At 38.5% G+C, this 23692-nt stretch overlaps 2 protein-coding genes across 2 annotated transcripts; one reads left to right on the top strand and one right to left on the bottom strand.

Annotated features, from left to right (window-relative positions):
• Nucleotides 1-2398: 2398 nt before the first annotated feature.
• LOC121317869 (growth hormone secretagogue receptor type 1-like) lies at nt 2399-8287 on the bottom strand. Its single transcript, XM_041253966.1, has 2 exons — nt 7555-8287; nt 2399-5879 (listed from the first exon to the last, which is right to left on the bottom strand). The coding sequence occupies exons 1-2, from the start codon at nt 8285-8287 to the stop codon at nt 5563-5565; spliced, it is 1050 nt and encodes a 349-aa protein (XP_041109900.1). The 3' UTR covers nt 2399-5562.
• Nucleotides 8288-15969: 7682 nt separating this feature from the next.
• On the top strand, nt 15970-21484 carry LOC121318757 (ras-related GTP-binding protein A). Its single transcript, XM_041255780.1, has 10 exons — nt 15970-16072; nt 16865-17019; nt 17412-17511; nt 17930-17996; nt 18757-18979; nt 19346-19441; nt 19680-19802; nt 20046-20137; nt 20223-20338; nt 20978-21484. Exons 2-10 carry the CDS (start codon nt 16993-16995, stop codon nt 21079-21081), a joined length of 948 nt encoding a protein of 315 aa, XP_041111714.1. The 5' UTR covers nt 15970-16072; nt 16865-16992; the 3' UTR covers nt 21082-21484.
• Nucleotides 21485-23692: the final 2208 nt, after the last annotated feature.

Here is a 23692-nt window from a genome sequence, read left to right as displayed (position 1 = left end):
ATATATATATATATATATATATATATAATCCAAAGGGGTACTCCTTCCCCATCCCAGGACCAATGGATTGTGTTTTAAGCTGTTCTTGGGCGAGCAAAAAAACTGCCTTTTTTAAAAATGTTTTGGGATAGCCAAAAATAAACACCAGTAATGAGAGCCGATGGGAAGTTCTGCAGCTCTGAGCAAAGATGCCAGAGAGCTTCATTCTGGTGAAAGTGTACCAGTGGTGTCCACCAGAGAACTGGAACAGCCTTCATTGAACCTTCTTGTGGATGCTTGTATGATACAGTAGTTATCTAAAGTACATGTTTGTTTTGTTTTTTTTTGGTTTTTACATAGAGGTAAGATTTGTTATTATGCTTTAGAGGTGATCTAACAAAGTTTTGATACACTCAATTTATACATATTCCTCAATACAGTGATAAAAACCTTCTCATTTCAGGTCAGTTTCTCTGTCAGCATTTCTACAGTAAAGTGTATCGGTACATTTCTATGCTCAAAATGAAAATTGGTGCTTTGTGGTGAAGCAGTTTTTTTTTTTTTTTTTTTTTTTTTTTTTTTTTTTAAGTATATATTACTGGTCTTTTGGGAGAACTAGATTACAGTGATTGTGTATGTGTGCGTGTAATTATATAATTAATGTGTGCGTCTGTGTGCACACAATATATATCAAAATGCATTTGTTATAAATGTTTCACTATTTGGCTCAAACTGAGCAACCTAAAACATTTTGTTTTTGTTTTTCTTTGTTAAAAAAATCCTTTCCATAGATAAGTTATAAAACAGATATAGCTATCTTAAGCTGCACCAGATCACTTATGTTTATTTCTCATGTTATCCCAGTATATCTACAGCAGAATCAGTAAGTCAAGCTGCCAAATTGAAATACAGAAGGGGATGAGTTCTTTATATTCCACTGCATTCCACGCTGTCTTCATAAGAGTCTTATCTTTGGACTTTGCTTGAGTCAGTGAACCTGATTATATATTTTGCAATACGATTAACTGGGTTACTACTATTCAATTTTGGCATCTTATTTTAGTTCAGTAAGTAGCAAATGTTTATATCCTGGAATTCCCAGGGGATATGTCTTAAAACAAAGCTGTTGAAAGCTTTTCAAATTGTTATTTTTGTGTAGCGTTCAAAGAAAGAACATGAAACAGAGGGAGTGCATAACAAATAGGCAAGTGTCCTGAGGTGTCTTATTCTGTTGTAGCTAAACTGCTCCAGCTGCCAGTCTACATACAGCTCTTTTCCACGTCCATCACACAGTGAGCCAAATGGATATGCTCCAGCTAATACTTGGAGGAATTTGAAATGAAAGGAATACCGACAGAGTATAAGAATAAATAAAACAGTATTTTATATATTTTTAATTTAGAGAGACCAGTTTTTTTTAAAAAAAATTAAGTTATTTTCCTCCAATTTGAAATCTCCAGTTATGTTTTTTCTCTTCACCACAGCGAGTCCCCACACAGCACAGATGTTCCGAGGGCGTGAGAACGTCCTCCGATCTCACAAACCTAAAGCCAGACTCGCTTTTACAATGAGCAATGCAGAGCAGGGGTGGACAGGTACCAATCCTGGAAGACAGAGATCAGCCCTGCTTCTTATCCACTTTGAATATGCTCGGTGTGTGGCCAGTTGGGTTCGCTGTTGCTGGTTTCTCATCCCCACCCCGGGGAGCGTCAGAGCCAATGTGACGCCCCATTCGGAGTCCCCAGCAAAGTTTGGCCTCTGCACAGCCTGAATGCAAATCGGCATGTGACTGGATGAGCTACTTGGGGACCCCCATATTTTTAGTTCTGTTTTCGCAGCGGTTTATTTTGGTCAGTAACATGCGGATTGTTATATCTGTAGTGTTTTTACAGAATAGATGCGATTTTGCAGATCTTCAAGAAATTCATCAGTTATGTTTTTCACTCAGTTTTGCACACTAATGTTAATTGATTTCTTGCTAATCTTAAGGGGAAACGCTATTCTAAATAAAATAATTAAATTGTATGTTGCCATGTTTTAACACACTACCTTATATAATGGCCTACATATACTGTGGGGTGGGGGGTGGGGGACTTTGTTCAATTTTCTTTAAGGGAAATATTTAAAAGTATAAACTATATAATTTTGGATGTCTGCATTTATGAATGCAAACTTACAGATTGTCAGAATTTCTTCATCTCCTTTATTTTTTATTCATTGACTATGGAGGTTAAGATGAAATTCTGACATGATCTTTATTATATTTTGCTTGTGAGTGTGGACATCTGAAATGTAGAACTTGAGGAGGTTTAAATTAACGGTTTGCCAAGGAGAGAGATATATATATATATATATATAGATATATATATATATATATATATATATATATATATATATATATATATATATATATATATACACATATATACCAATGTATAAAATGGTTATCATTTAGGGAAATTGTTGAAAACAAGTAGTTATACCAGTCTAAAATGTTTAGGAACCTGTAAGCCCGTAAACCGTAGCCTATAGACTGTGTGTTCTCACAGTAAGGTGGTCCCCCTTGTGCTAGACTGCAGGTGCTGAATTAGACAGAAAACACAAATCTCTCCAACAAACTAATGATATGCAGCTTGTATTTTGCAGTTGGTTGAAAAAAAAAAAAAAAAAAAAAAAATTTAAATAACAAAATCAACCAGAGATGGTCATAGACCTGTAATGTAATTTATAAAATACCAAATATTTGGGCCAAATAAATATTCATGCTCTACATCAAAGTATATATTTTTTGGTTGTTTTGTCGCTCTGTAACAATTTGGTTGGTCGTTGCTGGTTTTCAATATTTAGTTTTATATTTTACAAAATGTTATACAGGCCTGCATATTATCACTACCTTTGCTTTTGTTTTTTTGTAAATTGCCAAATCAGATTTGTTACGTGAGAACAAGTGTGTTACTAATCTCAGATGGAGTGCCAGCTTGCCGTGGCCTGGGTGTTTATTGAAGTGGAACTGGAACCAGTCACTGAGCAGGGCTGTGGAATGCAAGGTATTGCATTAGTATACACAATACGTTCTGGCTTCAGCTTGAGTAACATCAGCTTTCATTTAAGACTGTTTTGTATCATCCCAGCTTCATTTAATTGTAATCCCTTTTATTTATGCCTCAATTTGTATTCTATTTATTTCAGCTAAGAAGGCTTTGATATGCTTGTTTGAATGTATTGTTCTACTTGTAGCAAATTGGATTAATAGATCCAATTCAATTTAGTGAGTGCTTTATGCAGTGGATTTGAGAGGGAAAACAGTGTTTTTATGCAGCTGTGTCTTTATTTAGAACATGTTTACATATCCATCCTTTTTAGGCCTGAATTGTTTGCTGTTGGACTGTAAAGAGCTACATTAAGGGCAGTGTCTCATTCCAAAGATGGCTTTGCTATGTTTGTTTGCTACTTTGTGTACAACATACCGCTACTGTACATACACATACATGTGGGCACACAGATAAAGTATGCTGTCTCACTCTGCTGTCACACGAATAGTTTACAAAAGACACATCGAATGCCTTTAATGACCCTGTAGTTGCTTTGTATTTGCAACTGAAAGGGTCCACCCTTCGTTTTGAAGTTACGCAAAAGATCAGTTTAATTGGGTTACTTAAAAGAGGGTTCTTTTGAGCCGAAGCCGTTCGCTTTTTTAAAAATATTTCTAGAAAAACAGCAGCTGATTTTGTTTTAATGTGTGGTATAGGGCTCTGGGGATTCGGATGCTCTCCAAGCACAGCAGGCTTGTAGCGCTCAAGTCTTCAGTTCTAAGTTTTTATTTTAGTATTTCTATATAGTCAAAAGTTTGAATAGTGCACTAGCCTTTCACCGCCAGAGGCCTTAGCTCAGTGGGATGGCTGTTTTAAGACTTGGTGCTCAATCACACGTCTTGCGTAAGTGTCACTGGACACAGTTTTGGAGTAATCCCTCACAGGCTTGAGACGTGATCATGAAGAATCCTGGAGAATCTTTACTTGTCAATCCAGAACTTTCCATGAGCACAAAGATCACACACAATACATAAGCAAGTGCAGAAAGCCACATGTTCTAGAATGGGTTCAGTTCATGAACGAAGTCCGTTTTTATCTGGACTTGATCCTGACTGAATGCCAGTTATAAATCACACGTTGCTGGATTCTTATTGCCATTAACATTTCCATGTATTCTACAGGATGCGGTTGTTTTTAAATCATGCCGTCTATCAGTTTTGTTGTCCTTTTTATATTTGTTTTAATTTTGTATATAACAATCATACATTCCAAACACTACATACTTTAGTGTCATTATTGTAAATCTGTTGTGTTCTTTTACTTTTTGTAATATGTTGAGGTATTTCATAAACTCATATTAAAAACTGCCATGCATTATGTATTGCTAAATTGTAACTATCAAATAGATAATATATTTAATATGTCAAATAAATTAGTCATTATCCAAAAAACTCTTCTTTTGTTGTGTAAATCGAGCAATTAAAAGCTTTTCTGTCATCTCAATGCATCTGCTCAAAAACATAAGGCCACATTCACAGCGGTTTTAAAAACATAAATAATAACAATTATTTAAAGCTTGGTGAATATGGCCCCCAATGTTTAGATTTTTTTTTTGGAGTCTGCATCACGAGTTTACAACTCCTGAATATTGGTCAACATTCAAACCGTGTCAACACGACATAAAAACATGACAAAACATGCTCTGATTGATATCCACCATTATCACGGAACATTGTTTTGCACAAAAAATGGAGTGGCCATGCTTTGGCCTATCTGTATTTATTTTAATGGAAGGCCTCTGCTGCCCTAAAATACTTTTGCGCATGACTTGCATACAGTGTGCAAATCAGTCCACATCAACACTGTATTTATACTCATAAACTTAAAGCATAATGAAAAGGGGGGTAAGATGACGTTATACAGAATATTTTTTTATGTTAACATCCGTTGCAGGCATAGTTGTGAGGATCACTCCCTTAGAATATTTAACATACAATATGGAGTGCTATACAGGACATCAAGTATTAACTAGAATTCTGCTAGATTAAAAAGTAATCACATTTACAAAGAATGCCATTAGTTGAAAAAATGGATAGCTAGATATAGAGATCTTTATATTGATTGATATCAATCTATCTATATATCTGAGGGTGGGTTTACAGATATGGGAGATAACGGGGAATACAATACTAGAAAACATCCAAAAAGAAGTATTGGCTAGAGATCCCGTCTGCAAGTGATCAATAAAAGAAACACAATTATATTAAATACTACATGGTTATAACTAATGGAGACTACTATGTGGTTCACATTTAACAAATAAAATATTGTGTAGAAGGCAAGTCTGCTTTAATGAGTAGAAAATGTATCAAACACAGCCCAGAAACTTCCTTCTGTGCTGTTGCATGGTTCTGCCAGGGTACAACGTATAGCACTGCTGTAGCATGGCACAGTATTGTCTTGTATGTTGAGATGGCGTTCCCTATGTATATATGGTTTGAGAATGGACATTGCAGGATGGTGTGAGCTGTGCTGCTCTTTGATCACCCTCTCACACACAGGTGCTGACTTCCGTTCCTTCAGGGCACTCTACCTGGCTCTGGCAGCAGGAGCCCTGCCCTCGTAGGGGTGCCGCGGGCTTGCCCAGCAGGCGGCGCAATGCGCTGCGGTAGCGCTCTGACATGAGGTTGTACAGGACTGGATTGATGGAGGCGCTGAGGTAGAAGAGCACCATGGAGACCAGGTTGAAGTACTGGCTGGTGGTGAACAGGTCCTGGGCCTCGATGTCACTCCTGGAGGCGTTTGAGAACAGGATACGGCCCACGTGGAAGGGCAGCCAGCACAGTGTGAAGGCCAGCACCACCAGAGCTGTGGAGGAAACGCAAAACAGAAACTACATATTAGCCATACACTGTTGCATTTCATGATGGGTTTTCAGTCGCTTGGGTAATTCCTTGTCCCCATCATTGAGGCTACTGCCTTGAGCACACCAGGTGTAAAAGGTATAATTTATGCATGGAGTATTGGGGACTCTTAACTTCCTCTCAGCTCAGAATGTCACTATGCATTTTTGGGGTGCTACTAGATTGAGGTTGTCCAACACATACGCCAAATACATATGTGTTATTGTCACAGGTATAATTGTGTTGTCCCTTGGAACCAGAATCTTTAAATAACATACCTGTTTTATAATACTCTGTGTATTGTATAAGAACCTATTATGGCAATAATAAATATTGTTTTGATTTGATGAATTGAGCAATATGTTCTATGCACAAGATTATATCTGTACACAGTACAAGATGCAGTAATGGCTTTGTGGCATGTTGGTCATTTTTATATCCATCTTCCTCCAGACAACTTACTGAGGATTCATTCATCAAATATAATATTTACTACCGTGACTTCATATTGAATACTTAGTTTTTTATTGTTGTTCTTTTAAAGTAAATAATGCAGCAATCTCTCACCAGGTCCTCAAGCGGAACTCATTTTATAGCAGATCATGTTCTATTAAAAAGTAAATGGCATAGGCTTGTCAAATAATTATTATATTTCAGTGGCAGCCTATACTACATGCAGAAGATGAGTCATGCCTGACTGGACAATCACAGATCCCTCTTACTCACACTAAGTACAATACAGGGTAGAGATTCTTAAATGGATGCCACAGCGAGCTTGATGGACCAGATGCAGTATGTTTTGTGTCAGGCAGTGTCGTAATTAACCTTTTTTTATTGTAACATACTAAGCAATAGGCTTAAAAAAATTTACAGCAAGTAATGAAGCGACCAGTATGTAGCTGTAAACATGTCAAATGAATATCATTCAACTCTTTTAATATATTTAAGCAATTATAATCCCACACAGGGGCATTATTTCTTGTTAAACAAAACCATGCATGCTCAGTCAGTCTCTGTGATTAAAGAAAACATTTAAACTAAGATTTTTTTTTTTTAATGTGTGAAGTGAATTCCATACATATTAATCAGTGTTACTTATCCCCAGTCAATCCCTATCTATGTAAGACCCAACGTTCTGCTGGTTCAAGTTTTGATTAACAGCTGGGTGTCCCCATTTGAGTACCAGGTAGTAGGCTGTTATAGAGTACGTTTCTTGCCACAAGGTGCTGTAAAATCCATAGTTTGCAAATCTTTATTATACAACAGGTTTGAGATTCGTGTCATGGGTCTGTCCTCATAATCAAAACAATTTGCCTGATTTGTGCTTGCTTGCACACATTCTGAAAAGAACAGCCATGTGTTATTCCTTTTAGCCCCTATAAATACTATTTCTAGCCTAGGAGACCACAGCCCCTGTTAATCATGTAAACATTTTATATAGAAGCAAAGTATTTTGAGAGCTAGAAACTTGTCATATTTTAATGAATTGCAACAGTAGTTGTTGATGCTGTTTCCCCCTATATTGTCTGATTCTTATGTATTTTAAAAAGCAGACACACATGACACTAAAAGAACTAACAAAACTAACAAAAAATATTTCAACAAAATTACGGACATCGGAAAGAAGGATCCCTCCTTACCCAACATCTTGATGGTCTGCCGATGGTACCTCTCCCGGTTCCTAGCACTGGGCCCCTGGATATCCCTTTTGGTCCTCCACAACTTCCTTCCAATGAGCCCATAAAGGAGGCTCATACACAGCAGGGGCAGGAAGAAGTACAGCGTAGAGACCCAGGTCATTGTCTGCAAAAGACCAGATTGGACAGCCTGCTCTGTAAGCTTACATTCCTGGCTCTCCACCTTGACGATAAAGAAAACAGGGGCGGCCGTTACCATGGAGATTACCCAGAGAGCCATGATAACCAGCTTAACTCTCTCCTTGGTGACCAGCACCTTGGCCTGGAGCGGGAAGCAAATAGCCAGGTAGCGTTCCATGCTGAGGGTGGTTATGTGGAGAATGGTAGCATACGTGCAAGTCTCGCTCAAATAGAACTGGAAGCGGCACAGGAAGTCCCCAAACACGAACGGGCAGTACCTCCAGAGGCGGTAGAGGTCAAGGGGCAGGCCAGCAAAGATCAGGATGTCAGAAAGAGCCATGCTAGAGAGATATAGGTTGGTGGTGGTCCTCATCTCCTTGCATCGTTGAAACACAAAGATGGTGGCCAGGTTCCCAAGCACTCCTAGGAAGAATAGGCCCACACACACTACCGTGACCGGAACTAGAGTTTTGAGCTCGAACAGGGACAAGTGAAGTGGCTGGTAGGGACAGTCTCTGTAGTTTTCAGACAGATTGAAGTTTGATACAAATTCCATGGAAGGCAGTGATGTCTGTCGAGTTCAAGGCCCAGCTGAGGGTTCTTGGTAGTTTCTGAATCTTTGTACCTCAGTTCTTGCAATTATAAAAATGGGGTATGAGAAGATCTTGGAATTCAAGAATGGTTCCTCTGAGGTCGTTTCCGAGAAAAATATTTAAAAACAGTTACTCATAAGTGCAGGTTAAAGTAAGTTACCTGGAAAAGTGAAGGTTGGGTAGTGGAAAGCATTCTTGGTCTTCTATAATACACTTCTAGATAAAAGCATATCTTCTTCAGTGACAGAAAAGTGAAAAGGAATACAATAGAGCCACCTGTATCAAAACATCCCTTACATTTCATATGACCTTAAGTGATATTACAATCTCCAATGACAAAATGCAATTTCAAGAGACTGATAATAACTGTTCTTGTCATAAACATGTGCTGCAGAATATTCTGTAGTAAGTACTAACAGAAACTGATCCAAATAAAAACAGATAATTCCGAGCTTATCTGCAGAGCCAGTATATAGTCATGCTCAGCAAGTATTTAACAGTTCAACCTTCACAGACCATTCTACATTAACGTATTGAAGCTTCACACAGATATATTTACGTGATTTGAGGATGCTGCTCCACAAATTGAAGGATCACCCATGGAACTTGTAAAGAAAATCCAAGATCCGTAGCTAATCAAATACTTTGTCTCACAAATTAAGCATGCTTGATTTACCCTCACAGTTAAACAGGTGTTCGATTACAGGTCTAGGTTTCTCCAGGAGATATCACTCCCAAGGTCTGTGTCAAGGAGGTGTTTGCCTCCTCGCTGGTCTGAGGATTCCCTTAAATAAGCTGTGTGACGTGGGTTGAAGAGCAGGCTCGTCAGTCCCAGTCCTGGTGCGGCAGGGTGTTTACTGGTCCTGTAATGACTGTGGGCACAAAGCAGACATGCTCCTCTCTCTTAGGAGTAATTACCAGCAGCAAAGGGTGACGCTGCCTGCTGTGAGGGATTTGACTAAGCGTGCCTTTTATTGGCCTCCCATTTTAGAGCATGACAAAATAAACACGTCTGCTGGCACAATGAGTTCTGAGAGAGACGCCATCAGATTACAGGTTACTGTCCACTACCAAAAGGTAGTGGCACTTAACAAAGGTTGTAAGTGCTACTGTGTGTGTGTGTGTGTGTGTATATATACAATGGCTTGCTAAAGTATTCAGACCACTGACCAATTCTCTCATATTACTGAATTACAAATGGTACATTGAAATTTCGTTCTGTTCGATATTTTATTTTAAAACACTTAAACTCAAAATCAATTATTGGAAAGTGACATTGGTTTTATGTTGGGAAATATTTTTAAGAAAAATAAAAAACTGAAATATCTTGCTTGCATAAGTATTCAACCCCCACACATTAATATTTGGTAGAGCCACCTTTCGCTGCAATAACAGCTTTAAGTCTTTTGGGGTAAGTATGTACCAGCTTTGCATACTGTATCGAAAGGATTTTGGCCCATCCTTCTTGGCAGATTTGCTCCAGGTTATTCAGGTTGGTTGGACGACGCTTGTGGACCGCAATTTTCAAATAGTGCCACAGATTCTCAATGGGATTGAGATCAGGACTTTGGCTGGGCCACTGCAGGACATTCACCTTTTTGTTCTTGAGCCATTCCAATGTTGCTTTGGCCTTGTGCTTGGGATCACTGTCCTGCTGAAAGGTGAATTTCCTCCCAAACATCAGTTTTTTAGTGGACTGAAGCAGATTATCTTGCAGTATTTTCCTGCATTTTGCTCCATCCATTCTTCCTTCAATTGTAACAAGATGCCCAGTCCCTGCTGATGAGAAGCATCCCCACAGAATGATGCTGCCACCACCATACTTCACTGTAGGGATGGTGTGTCTTGAGGCATGGGCAGTGTTAGGTTTGCACCACACATAGCACTTTAAGTTTTGGCCAAAAAGATCTATCTTGGTCTCATCTGACCACAAAAACTTTTCCCACATCGCAGCTGGGTCACTCTCATGCTTTCTGGCAAACTCCAGACATGCTATCAGATGGTACTTTTTGAGTAACGGCTTCTTTCTTGTCACCCTCCCATACAGGCCAGTGTTATGCAGAGCTCTTGTTATGGTTGACTGTTGAACCATTTCTCCACTCCCAGCCACTGAACTCTGTAGTTCCTTCAAAGTGATTGTTGGCCTCTCTGTGGCTTCTCTCACAAGTTTCCTTCTTGTTTGAGCGCTGAGTTTTGAGGGATGGCCTTTTCCTGGCAGTGCCTGGGTGGTGTGATGCAGCTTCCACTTCTTGATTATTGATCCAACTGTGCTCACTGGGATATCCAAACACTTGCATATTATTTTGTACCCTTTCCCTAATTTATGCATTTGTATTACTTTATCTCTAACTTCTGTAGAATGCTCTTTGGTCTTCATTTTCCTTCAGATTCACAGCCTTACCAATGGTCCTTCAACAGTGGGGTTTTTATCCAGAAAATGTGACAGCAACTTTAATGGTTCACAGGTGGAGGCCAATGGTAAGGTAATTGTGTCCTCATTTGGGAATTTCTTTCATCGGTGCAAACTGGGAGCTTCCACAGCACAGGGCTTGAATACTTATGCAAGCAAGATATTTAAGTTTTTTATTTTTCTTAAAAAATATTTCCCAACATAAAACCAATGTCACCTTACAATAATTGATTCTGAGTTTCAGTGTATAAAAATAAAATATTGAACAGAACGAAATTTCAATGTACCATTTGTAATTCGGAAATATGAGAGAATTGGTCAGGGGTCTGAATACTTTTGCAAGGCACTGTATATATGTATATATATATATATATACACACACACACACACACACACACACACAGTGGTTTGCATTATTCACCCCCCTTCAAAGTTTTCAGATTTTGTTGGCACCTGAGCATACTCCACGATGCTTTCAAATTAGACTTTAGATGTAGAATCTACACAAACTACTCCACGTTGATAAGTATTCAACCTACTGCTACTGCAGCTCAGGTGCAAATTATTTGTTTGAAAGGTCACAAAATTAATGAAATGGTTTCAGCTTGTTTGTACTCAAAGTGGTTTAACTTGTAGATAATTTCCCTCAGGGATATAAAGACTTTTAAGCTGCAACTCACAGTGATCCAACAAAGCAACCATGAAGACCAAGGAACTTTCGAAACAAGTCAGGGATAAAGTGGTAGAGAGGCACAGAGCAGGAGAAGGGTACAAGACAATTTCAAAGGTACTCAGCAGAGTGAAGTCCATTATTAAGAAGTGGAAGATGCATCATACCACCCAGCCACTACCCAGATCAGGTTGCTCTCCCAAACTGAGCAGCCGGGCAAGCAGGAAACTGGTTCAGGATGTCACTCTGAAGCCAACAATGACCTTGAGAGATCTGCAAAGTTCTGTGTCTGAGATAGGAGTCAGTGTTCACACATCAGCAATAAGCCGATCCCTGCACAAAGCTGGCCTGTATGGACGTGTGGCAAAAAAGAAGCCATTACTTAAAAAGCCTCATCTTAAAAGTACATATGGAGTTTGCGAAAAAGCATGTGGATGATACTGCAGACATGTGGAAAAAGGTTTTGTGGTCAGATGAGACATAAATATAACTTTTCTGTCTAAATTCCAAGCATTACATCTGGTGCAAGCCCAACACTGCACATTACCCAGTCAACACTATCCCAACTGTCAAGCATGGTGGTGGCAGCATTGTGTTATGGGGATTCTTCTCTTCAGCAGGGACTGGGGAGCTTGTCAGGATAGAGGGGGGAATGGATGGTGCAAAGTACAGGTGAATCCTTGAGGAAAACCTGTTTGAGTCAACCAAGACTGGGGAGGAAATTTACATTTCAGCAGGACAATGACCTGAAACATAAAGTCAAAGCCACACTGGAGTGGTTGAACAAGGAGAGAATTAAGTTATTGAGTGGCCCAGTCAAAGTCTTGACTTGAATCCAATTGAAAGTTTATGGCGAGACCTAAAGATTGCAGTCCATCAACAATCCCCAAGAAACTTATCAGAACTGGAGCAATTTTCCTGTGAAGAATGGGCAAAAAGTTCACCATACTACTATGCACAGCTAGTACAGACCTATCCAAAAAGATTCATAGCAGTAATTGCTGCAAAAGGTTCTTCTACCAAGTACTGACTTAAGGGGTTGTATACTTATGCAACCAGTAAATTTAATTTTGTACATTTTCTTTGCAAGTTTTGCTGACATTTAACCTCTGCATACCATATATACACACAGGACAGATTAAATTAATAACTATGTTGTAACACGCCAAAGTACACAACAACTGTGCCCCCTTTTTTTATTCCACTTTCTGAATTACGCAATTGTGTTACTTTAAAGAACCTTTCTTTTTCTCAATGATCTTATTAATTCTGTCACTCTGTCTTGAGGTAGGTTATATAGTTTAGTGTGATGCACCACTCTCATTGTTTGTATTATCGTAATCTTTTTTCCTACTTACTTTTATATTTACTGTGCTTGTTTCACAGAGAGAAATGTTCCAAAGAACATCACAATAACTGAGAAACACACTGCTGACCGGCAACCAGCCTATGGTGAAAAGGCAGCAGCGCATTTCCACCAGTGTGCATCAGATCAGCTTCCATTTTTATACATGTTTGACACGTGAAGGGGTGAGAGTTAGTGAGGAAACTGAAATTGCCACCTCAGGTCTTTATCAAAGGTTAGAGTGGTATTCTATATGCCCACAAAGGAAACACATAGTACCTTGGTTAACACTATTTGTATTGCGTTATCCACTTATTGACCCCATTGTATTGGGACTTATGCACTAATAGGTAGTGGCTGTGGGAGAACCTGTCCTCTGCTAGCAGGTGTTTTATAAACACAGGGACAGGCAGATTAAAACTGGAAGGGGGCTGGCTTTACGGGCTAGAATATGAGGCAACTTAACTATTGCACACAGGCTTCAGCTATTATTATTTGGTCAAGTCAAGCTGGCTCAATATTTGCTTGGCCTAAAATCAATGCCAGTCACGCTAACATCAAAATAAGGTTTCTATAAATGCAGCTTCCTCACAGGCCAGAGGAAGCTGTGCAGCGCTAAGCTAACAGAAGCCTGCTCTTTTGTGTCGTCTGACCCCTGAACCGGCACGGCCCTGTCATTTAGTTCTGTTTATGATACATTAGCCATGTCGAATGCTGAAGAACGCGCAACAAACACAAAGTGTTCCTGAGCCTAATTAAAGGCTGTTGTGTTAGCTGAAGCCATTTGTCATCTCTGGTTGACATTGTTTGTTTTTCCATGTTTCAGAATTTTTGCATTCTGTCAAGCAAAGACTCGGACTGTTTTCTCCTGCAGGCATCACTAAGATTCATTATATGGCACCTTTGTCTTTGGCTGGCATATGTTCAAGTCAAGGTTGGCAGTTAGCAAGTGATTCATAAGGATACAAAATGTAATATATTTTAGGTTGCTAAAGATCCCATGGTAACCAGTTCTATTTTCGTGCATAGGTTGAGTGCTTTCTGCAGTATCTGCAATATTGAAAGAGGAATACATAGCTGTAAGACCTTTCTACTGGGGCAATCACCCCCATTAATATTTATTTTTATAACTTGGATCTTTACATACTTTGAAACAATGTTGTGTATACAGTGCCTATAGAAAGTCTACACCCCCTTGAACTTTTTTCACATTTTGTTGTGTCAGTGCCTCAGAGTTTCATACATTTAAATGAAGATTTTATTTCCACTTATCTACACACCATACTCCACACTGTTAAGGAGGAACAAAAGTTTTTTATTGATAAAAAAATTATATATTAAAAATAGAAAACTAAAAGATCATAATTGGATAAGCACCTTTGGCAGCAATTACAGCTGTGAGTCTGTTGGGATAGGTCTCTACCAACTTTGCACACCTAGATTTGACAATATTTGACCATTCTTCTTTACAAAACTGTTCAAGTTGTCAAGTTCCTTGGGGAGCGTTGATAGACAGTAATCTTCAAGTCAAGCCACAAATTTTCGATTGGATTTAGGTCGGGGCTCTGACTGAGTTACACAAGAACATCTACGTTTTTGTTCCTTAGCCACTCCAGTGTAGCTTTGGCTGTGTGCTTTGGGTAGTTGTCATGCTGAAAGGTGAACTTCCATACCAGTTTCAGCTTTCTTGCAGAGGGCAGCAGGTTTTCCTCAAGGACTTCTCTGTACTTTGTGCCATTCATTTTCCATTCTATCCTGACAAGCGCCCCAGTCCCTGCCAATGAGAAACATCCCCATAACATGATGCTGCCACCACCATGCTTCACAGTAGGGATGGTGTTCTTTGTGATGCTCTGTGTTGGGTTTACGCCATACATAACGCTTTGCATTTAGGCCAAAAAGTTCAATATTAGCCACATGGCTACAGAATCTCCTGAGTGTTTTTTTGCATACTTCAAACGGGATTCAAGGTGGGCTTTCTTGAGTAATGGCTTCCTTCTTGTCACCCTAACATACAGGCCAGATTTATGGAGTACTTGGGATATTGCTGTCACATGCACGCTTTGACCAGTCTCGGTCATAAAAGCCTTTAGCTCTTGCAACGATGCCATTGACAGGCTCTCTGATCAATCTTCTTGCTCGGTCATCCCGTGTGGAGGAACGGCCTGATCAAGGCAGCGTCTTGGTGGTGCCATACGCCTTCCACTTCTTAATAATCGTCTTGATCGTGCTCCAAGGGATATTCAAGGTCTTTGATATTTTTTTATACCCATCCCCTAATCTGTGCCTTTCAACAACTTTGCCCTGGAGTTCTTTTGAAAACGCTTTTGAGCCTTGAGCCTTTGCTTTGAAATGCACTACCCAGCAGAGGGAACCTACAGGAACTGCTGAATTTATCCGGAAATCATGTGAATCACTACAATTTAACACAGGTGGAGGCCACTTAATTTGGTAGTGTGATTTTGAAGGCGATTGGTTACACCTGAGCTAATTTAGAATCACTATTACAAGGGGGGTGGACATTTATCCAACCAAGCTATTTCAGTTTTTATTTTTAATTAATTTTCTACAAATTTCTAGAATGTTTTTTTTCACTTGGAAGTTGTGGGGTAGGATGTGTAGCTAAATGATTTTTTTATTTTTTATTTTTTTAATGCATTTTAATTCCAGGCTATAAGGCAACAAAAAGGTAAAAAATTGAAAGGGGGTATAGACTTTATAGGCACTGTATATGTGTGTGTGTTTATATATATATATATATATATATATATATATATATATATATATATATATATATATATATATATATATATATATGTAATTTATAATACACACACACATACAAACACCAAAAAAAAAAAAACAGTGGTGGACAGAGAGCAGTGAAAAGCAGCTAACTAGAGTGGTGCACACCCTCTTGAAATGTGTGGATATAACAGATATACATCTTATGTATCAGACGGTTACAAAGTGTTTTTTTTTTTTTTTTTTTTTTTTTTTTTAACATGACGTTTGTAGTTTATAGTTATGGTTTATGAAAATCGGGCCAATGTTTACAAACACATATGGAAGTTTTGTTCACTCAACTGCGCCCTAGGAATAAAGAATGAGGTTGTCTCCACTTCTTGTCAGAGCTTCGATAAAACTACAAATCCCATAGTGCACCTAGATTAAAAAAAACTCGGTTGGGTGTTGCTACGCCTACCTCATGTGACTCGGTTGAGGTTGAGTGTGTCACGTGGGAGGTAGAGAAGAGACTACTTAGTTGGGCCTGACAAACAAGGCAGTGCAAAATGAACAAATAACACTGTAAACAGTAAAGCGTAAGTTGGTTAATTTTCATATTTTCATGTAAGCATTGGTTAAACGTGACTATAGACTCGTGTAAAATAGAATAATTCAGGTTGTCGTTTGTTTCTTGGTATAATGCTGAGCAGATACATTTGCTTGCTTAGTCTGTAAGACAGATATCAGTTCATTTGCATTAGTATGACAATGATAATAATATGTGACGGGACAGGAGTGGTATTTTGTTGAAACATGTTTTCGTTAAAATTGTCACTCGTCTGCTTTAAATGAGAAGCAAATGGTCTAACTAGTGTTACGCAAAAAACAAACAAACAAAAAAAACATCATTTTTATTAGTCGTTCTCAAAGTTTTTAAACTGGTATAATATTACTTAAACACAAGAAAAAGTCGTCTTCTTTAACCTGGCAAAAAACTGCAAGCTGTTAATGGAAATCAGTTCCTTTCAGTCATGATACAGTAGCTACGGTACAGTCATCCAGATCGTATTACCCGACAAGGGCTGGTCACAAGGTATTACTCTTTCAAAACTGCATGTTCGTGTCCTTGTTTACTGTCATTTGTTTGTTGTGTTTTAACCGTATGCCTTTAGGTATTTGCTGTATTCACCATAAATGAATAATCTACATGCCTTCAGGCCATGAAACATTTTGATGCCACTGAATGTATGCATTGCTGCAATTCAGACTACAGTATTTTTATACGCAGAGCATTGCATTCTTACATTTTTTGGTCGAGAGAAATATTATCTGATACCAGTAAACACGCATTTAAAAAAAAAAAAAAAAATGTTGTTCTTGTTTTGTAGTTTAAGGTAAACAATCTAAGGAATTAAAAACAGACCAAGAAGCAACAAGCCTGTACTGGAGTGAGAACTGGTTTATACTGGGAATCCAGGAACAGGGAAAGAGATTGTGATCAGAGTGAAGGAGGGCGATGTCGAGTACAGCCATGAAGAAAAAGGTAAGACACTGTCCACATTTGGGTATTTTCCGTAACAGGGAAGCAGTGTGCCTCCTTTTGAACATTAAACATAGCAATATTATCAGTATCATTATAATATCAGTATGATCCTACAGTGGGCACATCTACTACTAACTTAAGGATATCAGATTATTCAAATGTTCTGATTTACTTTTTGAATTACAGTATGTCTATTTTACAGAATGCTCCCTTTAAATGTGAAACTTGTCCTTGTATATCCAGTAGATGGCACCCTAACAGTACAGAATAATGGAGTTCTATTTCAGTTTGAAATGTATAACGGCTGCAAACCAAATTGCCAACTGACTTAAAAATCCATTTACAAATCTATTAATAAGAAGTCATTCCTGTTCTATAAAATGTCCACATAGGTGCTGCTGATGGGAAAGAGTGGGTCTGGGAAGACCAGTATGAGGTCTATTATATTCGCCAATTACATTGCCAGAGACACCAGGCGACTAGGAGCCACAAGTAAGCATTCCAGGGAAAGATTCTATATTTGGTGTGTAGCTGCAATGTTAGAATTGGCTATATGGGTGACAATGTGAACTTTACAGTTAGTGTTTTCAATTCATGTTTTCAAACTCTTGATTTTATTTGAACAGGACTTCACTTCCTTAAGAAAAACAGTTAGCTAGATTAAGATCTGTATATGTCTTTATAGAGAAGTGCCTCAGATTGAGCTATTTGAATGTCTATTTGTGTCTATTGACACTATTTGTGTCTTTGTGTGTGTGTCCATGTGTTTGTATTTTGTGCACCCCTCCACTTCCGCCCCCCACTAATTTTAGGTACTAGGGAAATATAGTTGAGGTGGGTAGAGAGACAGATCAAAAGGAGTACTCCAGTGGGTAATCAAGGTTTTGCGCTTGTTCTTTGTCCTCTGCAGTTGATGTGGAGCATTCCCACGTGCGATTTCTGGGTAATCTCGTGCTGAACCTGTGGGACTGTGGAGGGTGAGTACAGCCAGCAGGAATACTTTGTAACATGAGTCAGGATTTTACATTGCTTCGCCTTCTGTCTCCTGTGCACAGTTTACATGCTCTGACTTATCACACTAAGTCTTTATTAGTTAGTTTACCGTCAGAGTTCAGCTACAAAGTGCAGGCTCACTCTGGTTTTGTTTGTAGTTTTTAAAGTAATGTTAATTTTTTTTTTTCAATTATTTGTGCCTGGACTCCCTGGTCTCTGAACCTGAATATTTTGAATAGGTTTAATTCAATTGAAGCAAATACCATAGACAGACACAAAGCTGAACTGTCAGCTGTGCAAACACCTGGGGTTCTCCTGTTTGCACAGGCCTGGCACACCAGGTTTAACCCATTACATCTGCAGCTGTATTTACATCATCATTTTAATACTTCACACAAGCAGCACAGGTTCTACAGAAAAGCAAGGGAACGATCAAACAGATTAAAGTGTTTTAGCAGAAGTCAGCTGATAAACTGATGCCCACTTTTTAAAGTGGCTTCAAAACATAGCACAGAATGGGTACTTCTGTTGTACCACATTGCACCTTTTTCATTATTTAAAACTGAACTAATTAATTGACTGATGTTGAAATTGTTAAATCCCCAAATAGCTTTAGTTTCTTTGGATAGTGTGTAAGGTATAAACACAGTTGGATTATAAAACAATATTCAGAACAAGAAGAGATCTGTGATTAGGTGATCTGCTTGCACATCACACTTCTATTTTTTATTTTGTCATGTAAAGACAGGATACATTCATGGAAAACTACTTCACAAGCCAGCGGGATAACATCTTTCGGAATGTGGAAGTGCTGATCTATGTATTTGACGTGGAGAGCAGAGAGCTGGAGAAGGACATGCATTACTACCAGTCCTGCTTGGAGGCTATCCTACAGAACTCTCCTGACGCCAAGGTCTTCTGTTTGGTACACAAGATGGACTTGGTCCAGGAAGACCAGAGAGACCTGGTGAGAAGCTCAGGGGCCATTACAACTGGTGGGGAGGGACATGAGGCATTCAAAGAAGACACAGAAAAAGACTTCTAGTTGAAAAGTTTGTCATTGAGTTGGTTTCTTGTGATATTTCTAGGTTAAACTGTTGACCCCTTTTTAAGGTTAAGGTCACCTTAAGCATCTTAAAAGCAAGAACTAGTTTTAAAACTCGACTAAGTTCTTTGGTCAGTCAGCGACTAGGAATCAGATGAGCATTAATCATCCGAATCCTCCCATTCGTAACTTTTATTGTGATCTTCACGTGTGTTCTGTTCGTTAAGACATTATTGGGGCACAGTATTGTTATGTTGAATGTAAGAATAAAAAATTTGATTTATTTAGATTTTTAAAGAACGTGAAGATGACTTGAAGAGACTGTCTCGCCCCCTGGAATGTACCTGCTTCAGGACGTCCATCTGGGATGAAACTCTATACAAGGTAAAGGTTTAGGGTACAGGGGAACCTGACTCTTGGATTAGTCACTTTCTTGTATTTATTGTTATAAAGTAGAGAGAGACTGAAGCATGCCCTATGAGAGACAGAAGCAATATTTCCAACAAAATTCTGGTTTGGCATCTGATTAATGCAAGTCCCTTTGTATCATACACTGTCTCCTGAAGGCACAGTCACCATGCAGTGTGAAGAGATGTTAATTGTTGACCTGTTTTCCCTGCAGGCCTGGTCCAGTATCGTGTACCAGCTAATCCCCAATGTACAACAACTGGAGACAAACCTGCGCAACTTTGCTCAGATCATTGAGGCAGATGAGGTGCTGCTGTTTGAAAGAGCTACCTTCCTGGTAAGAGCCCTTTCCCTTTTAGTGTTACCAGTGCAATATTTAATACAAGTGAATTAATTACTATGCATATAGTTAATATGTAGGATGTTTGAAACCTAAGCTTGGTAAATCTGCCCCTTGCCTTTTCCTTTCTGAAAGCTACTATTTAGACATTTGTCCAAAGGATTTTTTATTAATTTATTTTTTTTAATTTTCCAAATTGTGAATGAGTGTATTAGAAGTACAAAGTGTTTGTTCACTCAGGTGATATCACACTATCAGTGCAAGGAGCAGAGGGATGCACACAGATTTGAGAAGATCAGCAACATCATCAAACAGTTCAAGCTGAGCTGCAGGTAATAACATCCACCTTTCATATAAGAAATCGGTAGCAACATTGCAAAGTCAAACTGAAAATGACCCCATTGTTTCCTTTTGCAGTAAGCTGGCTGCCTCCTTTCAAAGTATGGAAGTCCGAAATTCGAATTTTGCAGCTTTCATTGACGTGTTCACCTCAAACACCTATGTTATGGTCATCATGTCTGACCCTTCCATACGTAAGTATTTAAGTTTGTTTCTTTTCTAAACACAGTGCAGTTAAATGTTATTTCTGTATTTAATAATTTGGTTCCCTGTCCATGGAAAAGGTTTCTGCTTGTGCTAAGTTTTACGGTCGAGGTGGGAATGAGGCACAGAAAGGTCAAGCAACTTCCCTTCCTCCAGGCAATCCAGGAGCAAATAATTAACACACAATCTCCGGCTTAGTTTTGTCTTAAAATCCCTAAACTAAACTGCTTGTAAGAACACAGAATAATTATCCAAGTTTTTTTTTTTTTTTAATCCCTAATGTTAGTCAGTTTCCATATGTTCTAGTATTTAGAAGCAAGTGTACTTTATTGTATTACTATTCCTGTCTGGAGATACATATCCCCAATGGGGGACATGATGAAGGCAGACAAACATACTGTATATACAAGTGTTTTGCACATGTCTAGAACATTACTTATCCAGTTGTGTATGAAGCCATCTCTGTTTGTCAAACTTACATTTTTTTTACATGTGCATACAGTGATTGTAGGTAATGGCGAGCTACTTTTTCATGTTATTGCTAGCTCTAATTTAGTATTTACAGCCGTGGTACAGGAGGAATTTCATTGACATGCTTTTTAATTTTGTATTCCTATTTGTCTCTGTAGCCTCTGCAGCCACACTCATCAACATCCGCAACGCCAGGAAGCATTTCGAGAAGCTGGAGCGGGTCGACGGGCCCAAACATAGCCTGCACATGCGCATGCGCTAGACAGTGGCTCCCATTGCCAGCTGGCCAAGAGACTTCTCACCACAGGCTCGTGGATACACCCCACCCCCACTACCTAAAACAAATACCTTTGTTTTCAGCACTTGGCATTGGATTGGAGGTCTGATCTTAAATCACTTGAACCAAATTATTTATTTATAACATGAATTTAAACCTGCTTATTTTAATTTTCACCAAATTCTTTGGTTATTAGGCTTTTTGGGTTTTTATTATATATTTTTTTTATACAGGGTTGTGGCCAGACCTGTATAAAAACACGTCTGGGAGGTGGGTAGGGTATTATTTGGCCTTGTGAATCGGGCAGACAGTGCTTCTTTTAAATTTGACTGCCCCAGTATCTTTTGCAATTGTTTGTTGACCTACCGAATAAATATCCGGATTAAAATTTTCTTCTCAATTTTTTGCTTACTAACTGCATTCCAGCATGCTGGGAAATCTGGGATTTAAATATATAAATAGGTACATAGGGCTACAGTTTGGGAGGACAGTGTTCAACTGTTGGTTTAAACTGCAGAAGAAACTGATTTTTCATGCCACAGTTAAGTGACTGCCAGTAACTCAGTGGTTAGAGTGCTGGCCTGCAGCAAAACATTTAAAACCGGACCTGCTGAGTTTAACACAAAATTAGAAAATTAAGTGTACAGTTCTTTTCCTAGCCCAGCTGGCTGAAAATATCCTTTAGTGTACCCCTTTTTTTATCTAAATATATAATTTAATTAAAATCAAAATGTTTTTTTTATGTCTTTTTCCTTTAAACCAAACAGTGTCATTTGGGGAAAATACACTAGAATCAGAGTGTACACTTAATTCCACCACCCCCCAATGGTAGAGAAATGTATAATTTCTCAGAAGAAGAAAAAATAAGTATGAAATAAAATGGAAAACAGTCAGGCCTGTGAAATGCAACTGCCTGTCCTAAAACAGGATGTGGGTTCAATGGCCTTTTGTTAAAATAATGTGCTTCTGTTTGCTGCAGGCTGTTGCCTCTTGGGGTTGCTCTGTCACCAGGGCTGTCTGGAATATCACCAACATTCTTGTCCCCACACTTTTCTTTCATGTTGTTGTGTGGCCACTGCTCAAGGTCTCTGTTCTCATAAATAGCCTGGAACACAATCCTTTTGCAGAATATCATATGTTTTAAAGAAGAATCATTATTCCAGCAGCTAAGGGTCCCCCTGTGTTACCAATGCAATGCTAGAAAACTTCCTCAGCTATGATTTTAGATAAATAAAGTCTGTTCATTTGGTATAAAAAATGTATCGATTCTTAAATTGGCCTCCAAGGCCAGAGGATGGTTTTATGGACTGGGAAACTAATGAAGTAACTCATTACCTCATTGTCATAACTCATTGTCATTACCTATCGATCGTAGGTCGTGGCTTCAGCTGCTAGCTTAGGTTATACAAAGAATAAAATTAAAAGACGTTCGCATAGATGAGCAAAAGCCTTTGCAACTCGGTATACAATGGTGCGTATGACCTTAATACACCGAGCTACACAGGAACAGTGTAGGAAGCAACAGACAATGAGATTAAAAAAAAATAAAAAATTGACTTCTGTTTACTTCCCCACTGGTGCTTTCATCTACTGCTTCTGTGTTTTTCAAAGCGTCCATGGTGTCAACATGAACTTCAAAGACCGAGTGACCGTGTCACTGTGTTCATGGCTGTTGCACTAGTAGTAAGGCTGTCTCTGTTCTGTCTGGCTCATCAAAGGCATATTAATAGTTGAACTAAGCAAAAACAAAAAATTCTAACTCAGGTGAAGGTTAAGAAGTGCCTTGATGGGTAACAGATTTGTCTTGTTAAATGTAAATCTTTACAAGCTGAAACTTATTTATGTGTAATGAGAAACCTCGCTTGATTTGTACTTATAGTCAAGGACTGTGGGTTTAACTGGAAACATCTTTATGTAAAGCTGCAGATGTAGACAACATTCATTTTTCTAGTTATAGAAAATATCTCCTGATTTAAAACAAAACATATTGTTTGCACGGCATGTACTTTTTAAAAATGTCTACGAAGAACTTAATTCTGAAGCAATTAATCCAACATAATCTGCAGCTTTGATCTCCATATATAAAGTAGACATTTTATTTTACTTCTTATCAAAACCAGCCAGTAAAATATTTAGTTTAACCGATTAATTGCCAAATTGTCAGAATTTCAATGTTGTTTTTTTTTTAAATTGTGTTGCTCCTCAGAAATGCCTTATGTCCTCAGAAAAGGTGTTTTATTTGAGCTCTAGGCTTCTTATCTACCAAAATGTCTGCACCTCATAACAGATTTTTCAGTTTTGCAGTTGTCAGATCTCAAGAATTGACAGTTGTTTTTTTTTTTTTTTTTTTCCCCCACTCTTCATTAGACTCAACAATCCATAACTGTACATGCTTTCATCCATTGCCTAGCTTCCTGGAGAGAAAAAAGGCTGGGCCAGTACTAAAACATTTTATACATTTACAATCATTATGTTTAAACATTATTTCAAGGTACATTTTCCTTTTTCATGGGATAAAGACAAAAGACCCATCTGCTTTGTGGCTGATAAAGATCTCAGAACACTTGTTGCAAAGAGACCTAACCCCAGGGACCTT

Source organism: Polyodon spathula, chromosome 7, assembly GCF_017654505.1.
Source record: "Polyodon spathula isolate WHYD16114869_AA chromosome 7, ASM1765450v1, whole genome shotgun sequence".
In the NCBI taxonomy this organism is placed as follows: Eukaryota; Metazoa; Chordata; class Actinopteri; order Acipenseriformes; family Polyodontidae; genus Polyodon; species Polyodon spathula.
Note: the sequence above shows the minus strand (reverse complement) of the source record. Positions and strands in the feature narration are given on the sequence as shown.

Bases quoted from the DNA above. Each gene is read 5' to 3' on its own strand.
- LOC121317869 (XM_041253966.1), bottom strand. From the start codon at position 8,287: ATGGAATTTGTATCAAACTTCAATCTGTCTGAAAACTACAGAGACTGT. The intron at 5,880-7,554 runs GTAAGGAGGGAT...TTTCCTCCACAG, and splicing joins GCAGACCATCAAGATGTTGG to CTCTGGTGGTGCTGGCCTTC.
- LOC121318757 (XM_041255780.1), top strand. From the start codon at position 16,993: ATGTCGAGTACAGCCATGAAGAAAAAG. The intron at 18,980-19,345 runs GTGAGAAGCTCA...TGATTTATTTAG, and splicing joins AGGAAGACCAGAGAGACCTG to ATTTTTAAAGAACGTGAAGA. The intron at 19,803-20,045 runs GTAAGAGCCCTT...TTGTTCACTCAG, and splicing joins TTGAAAGAGCTACCTTCCTG to GTGATATCACACTATCAGTG.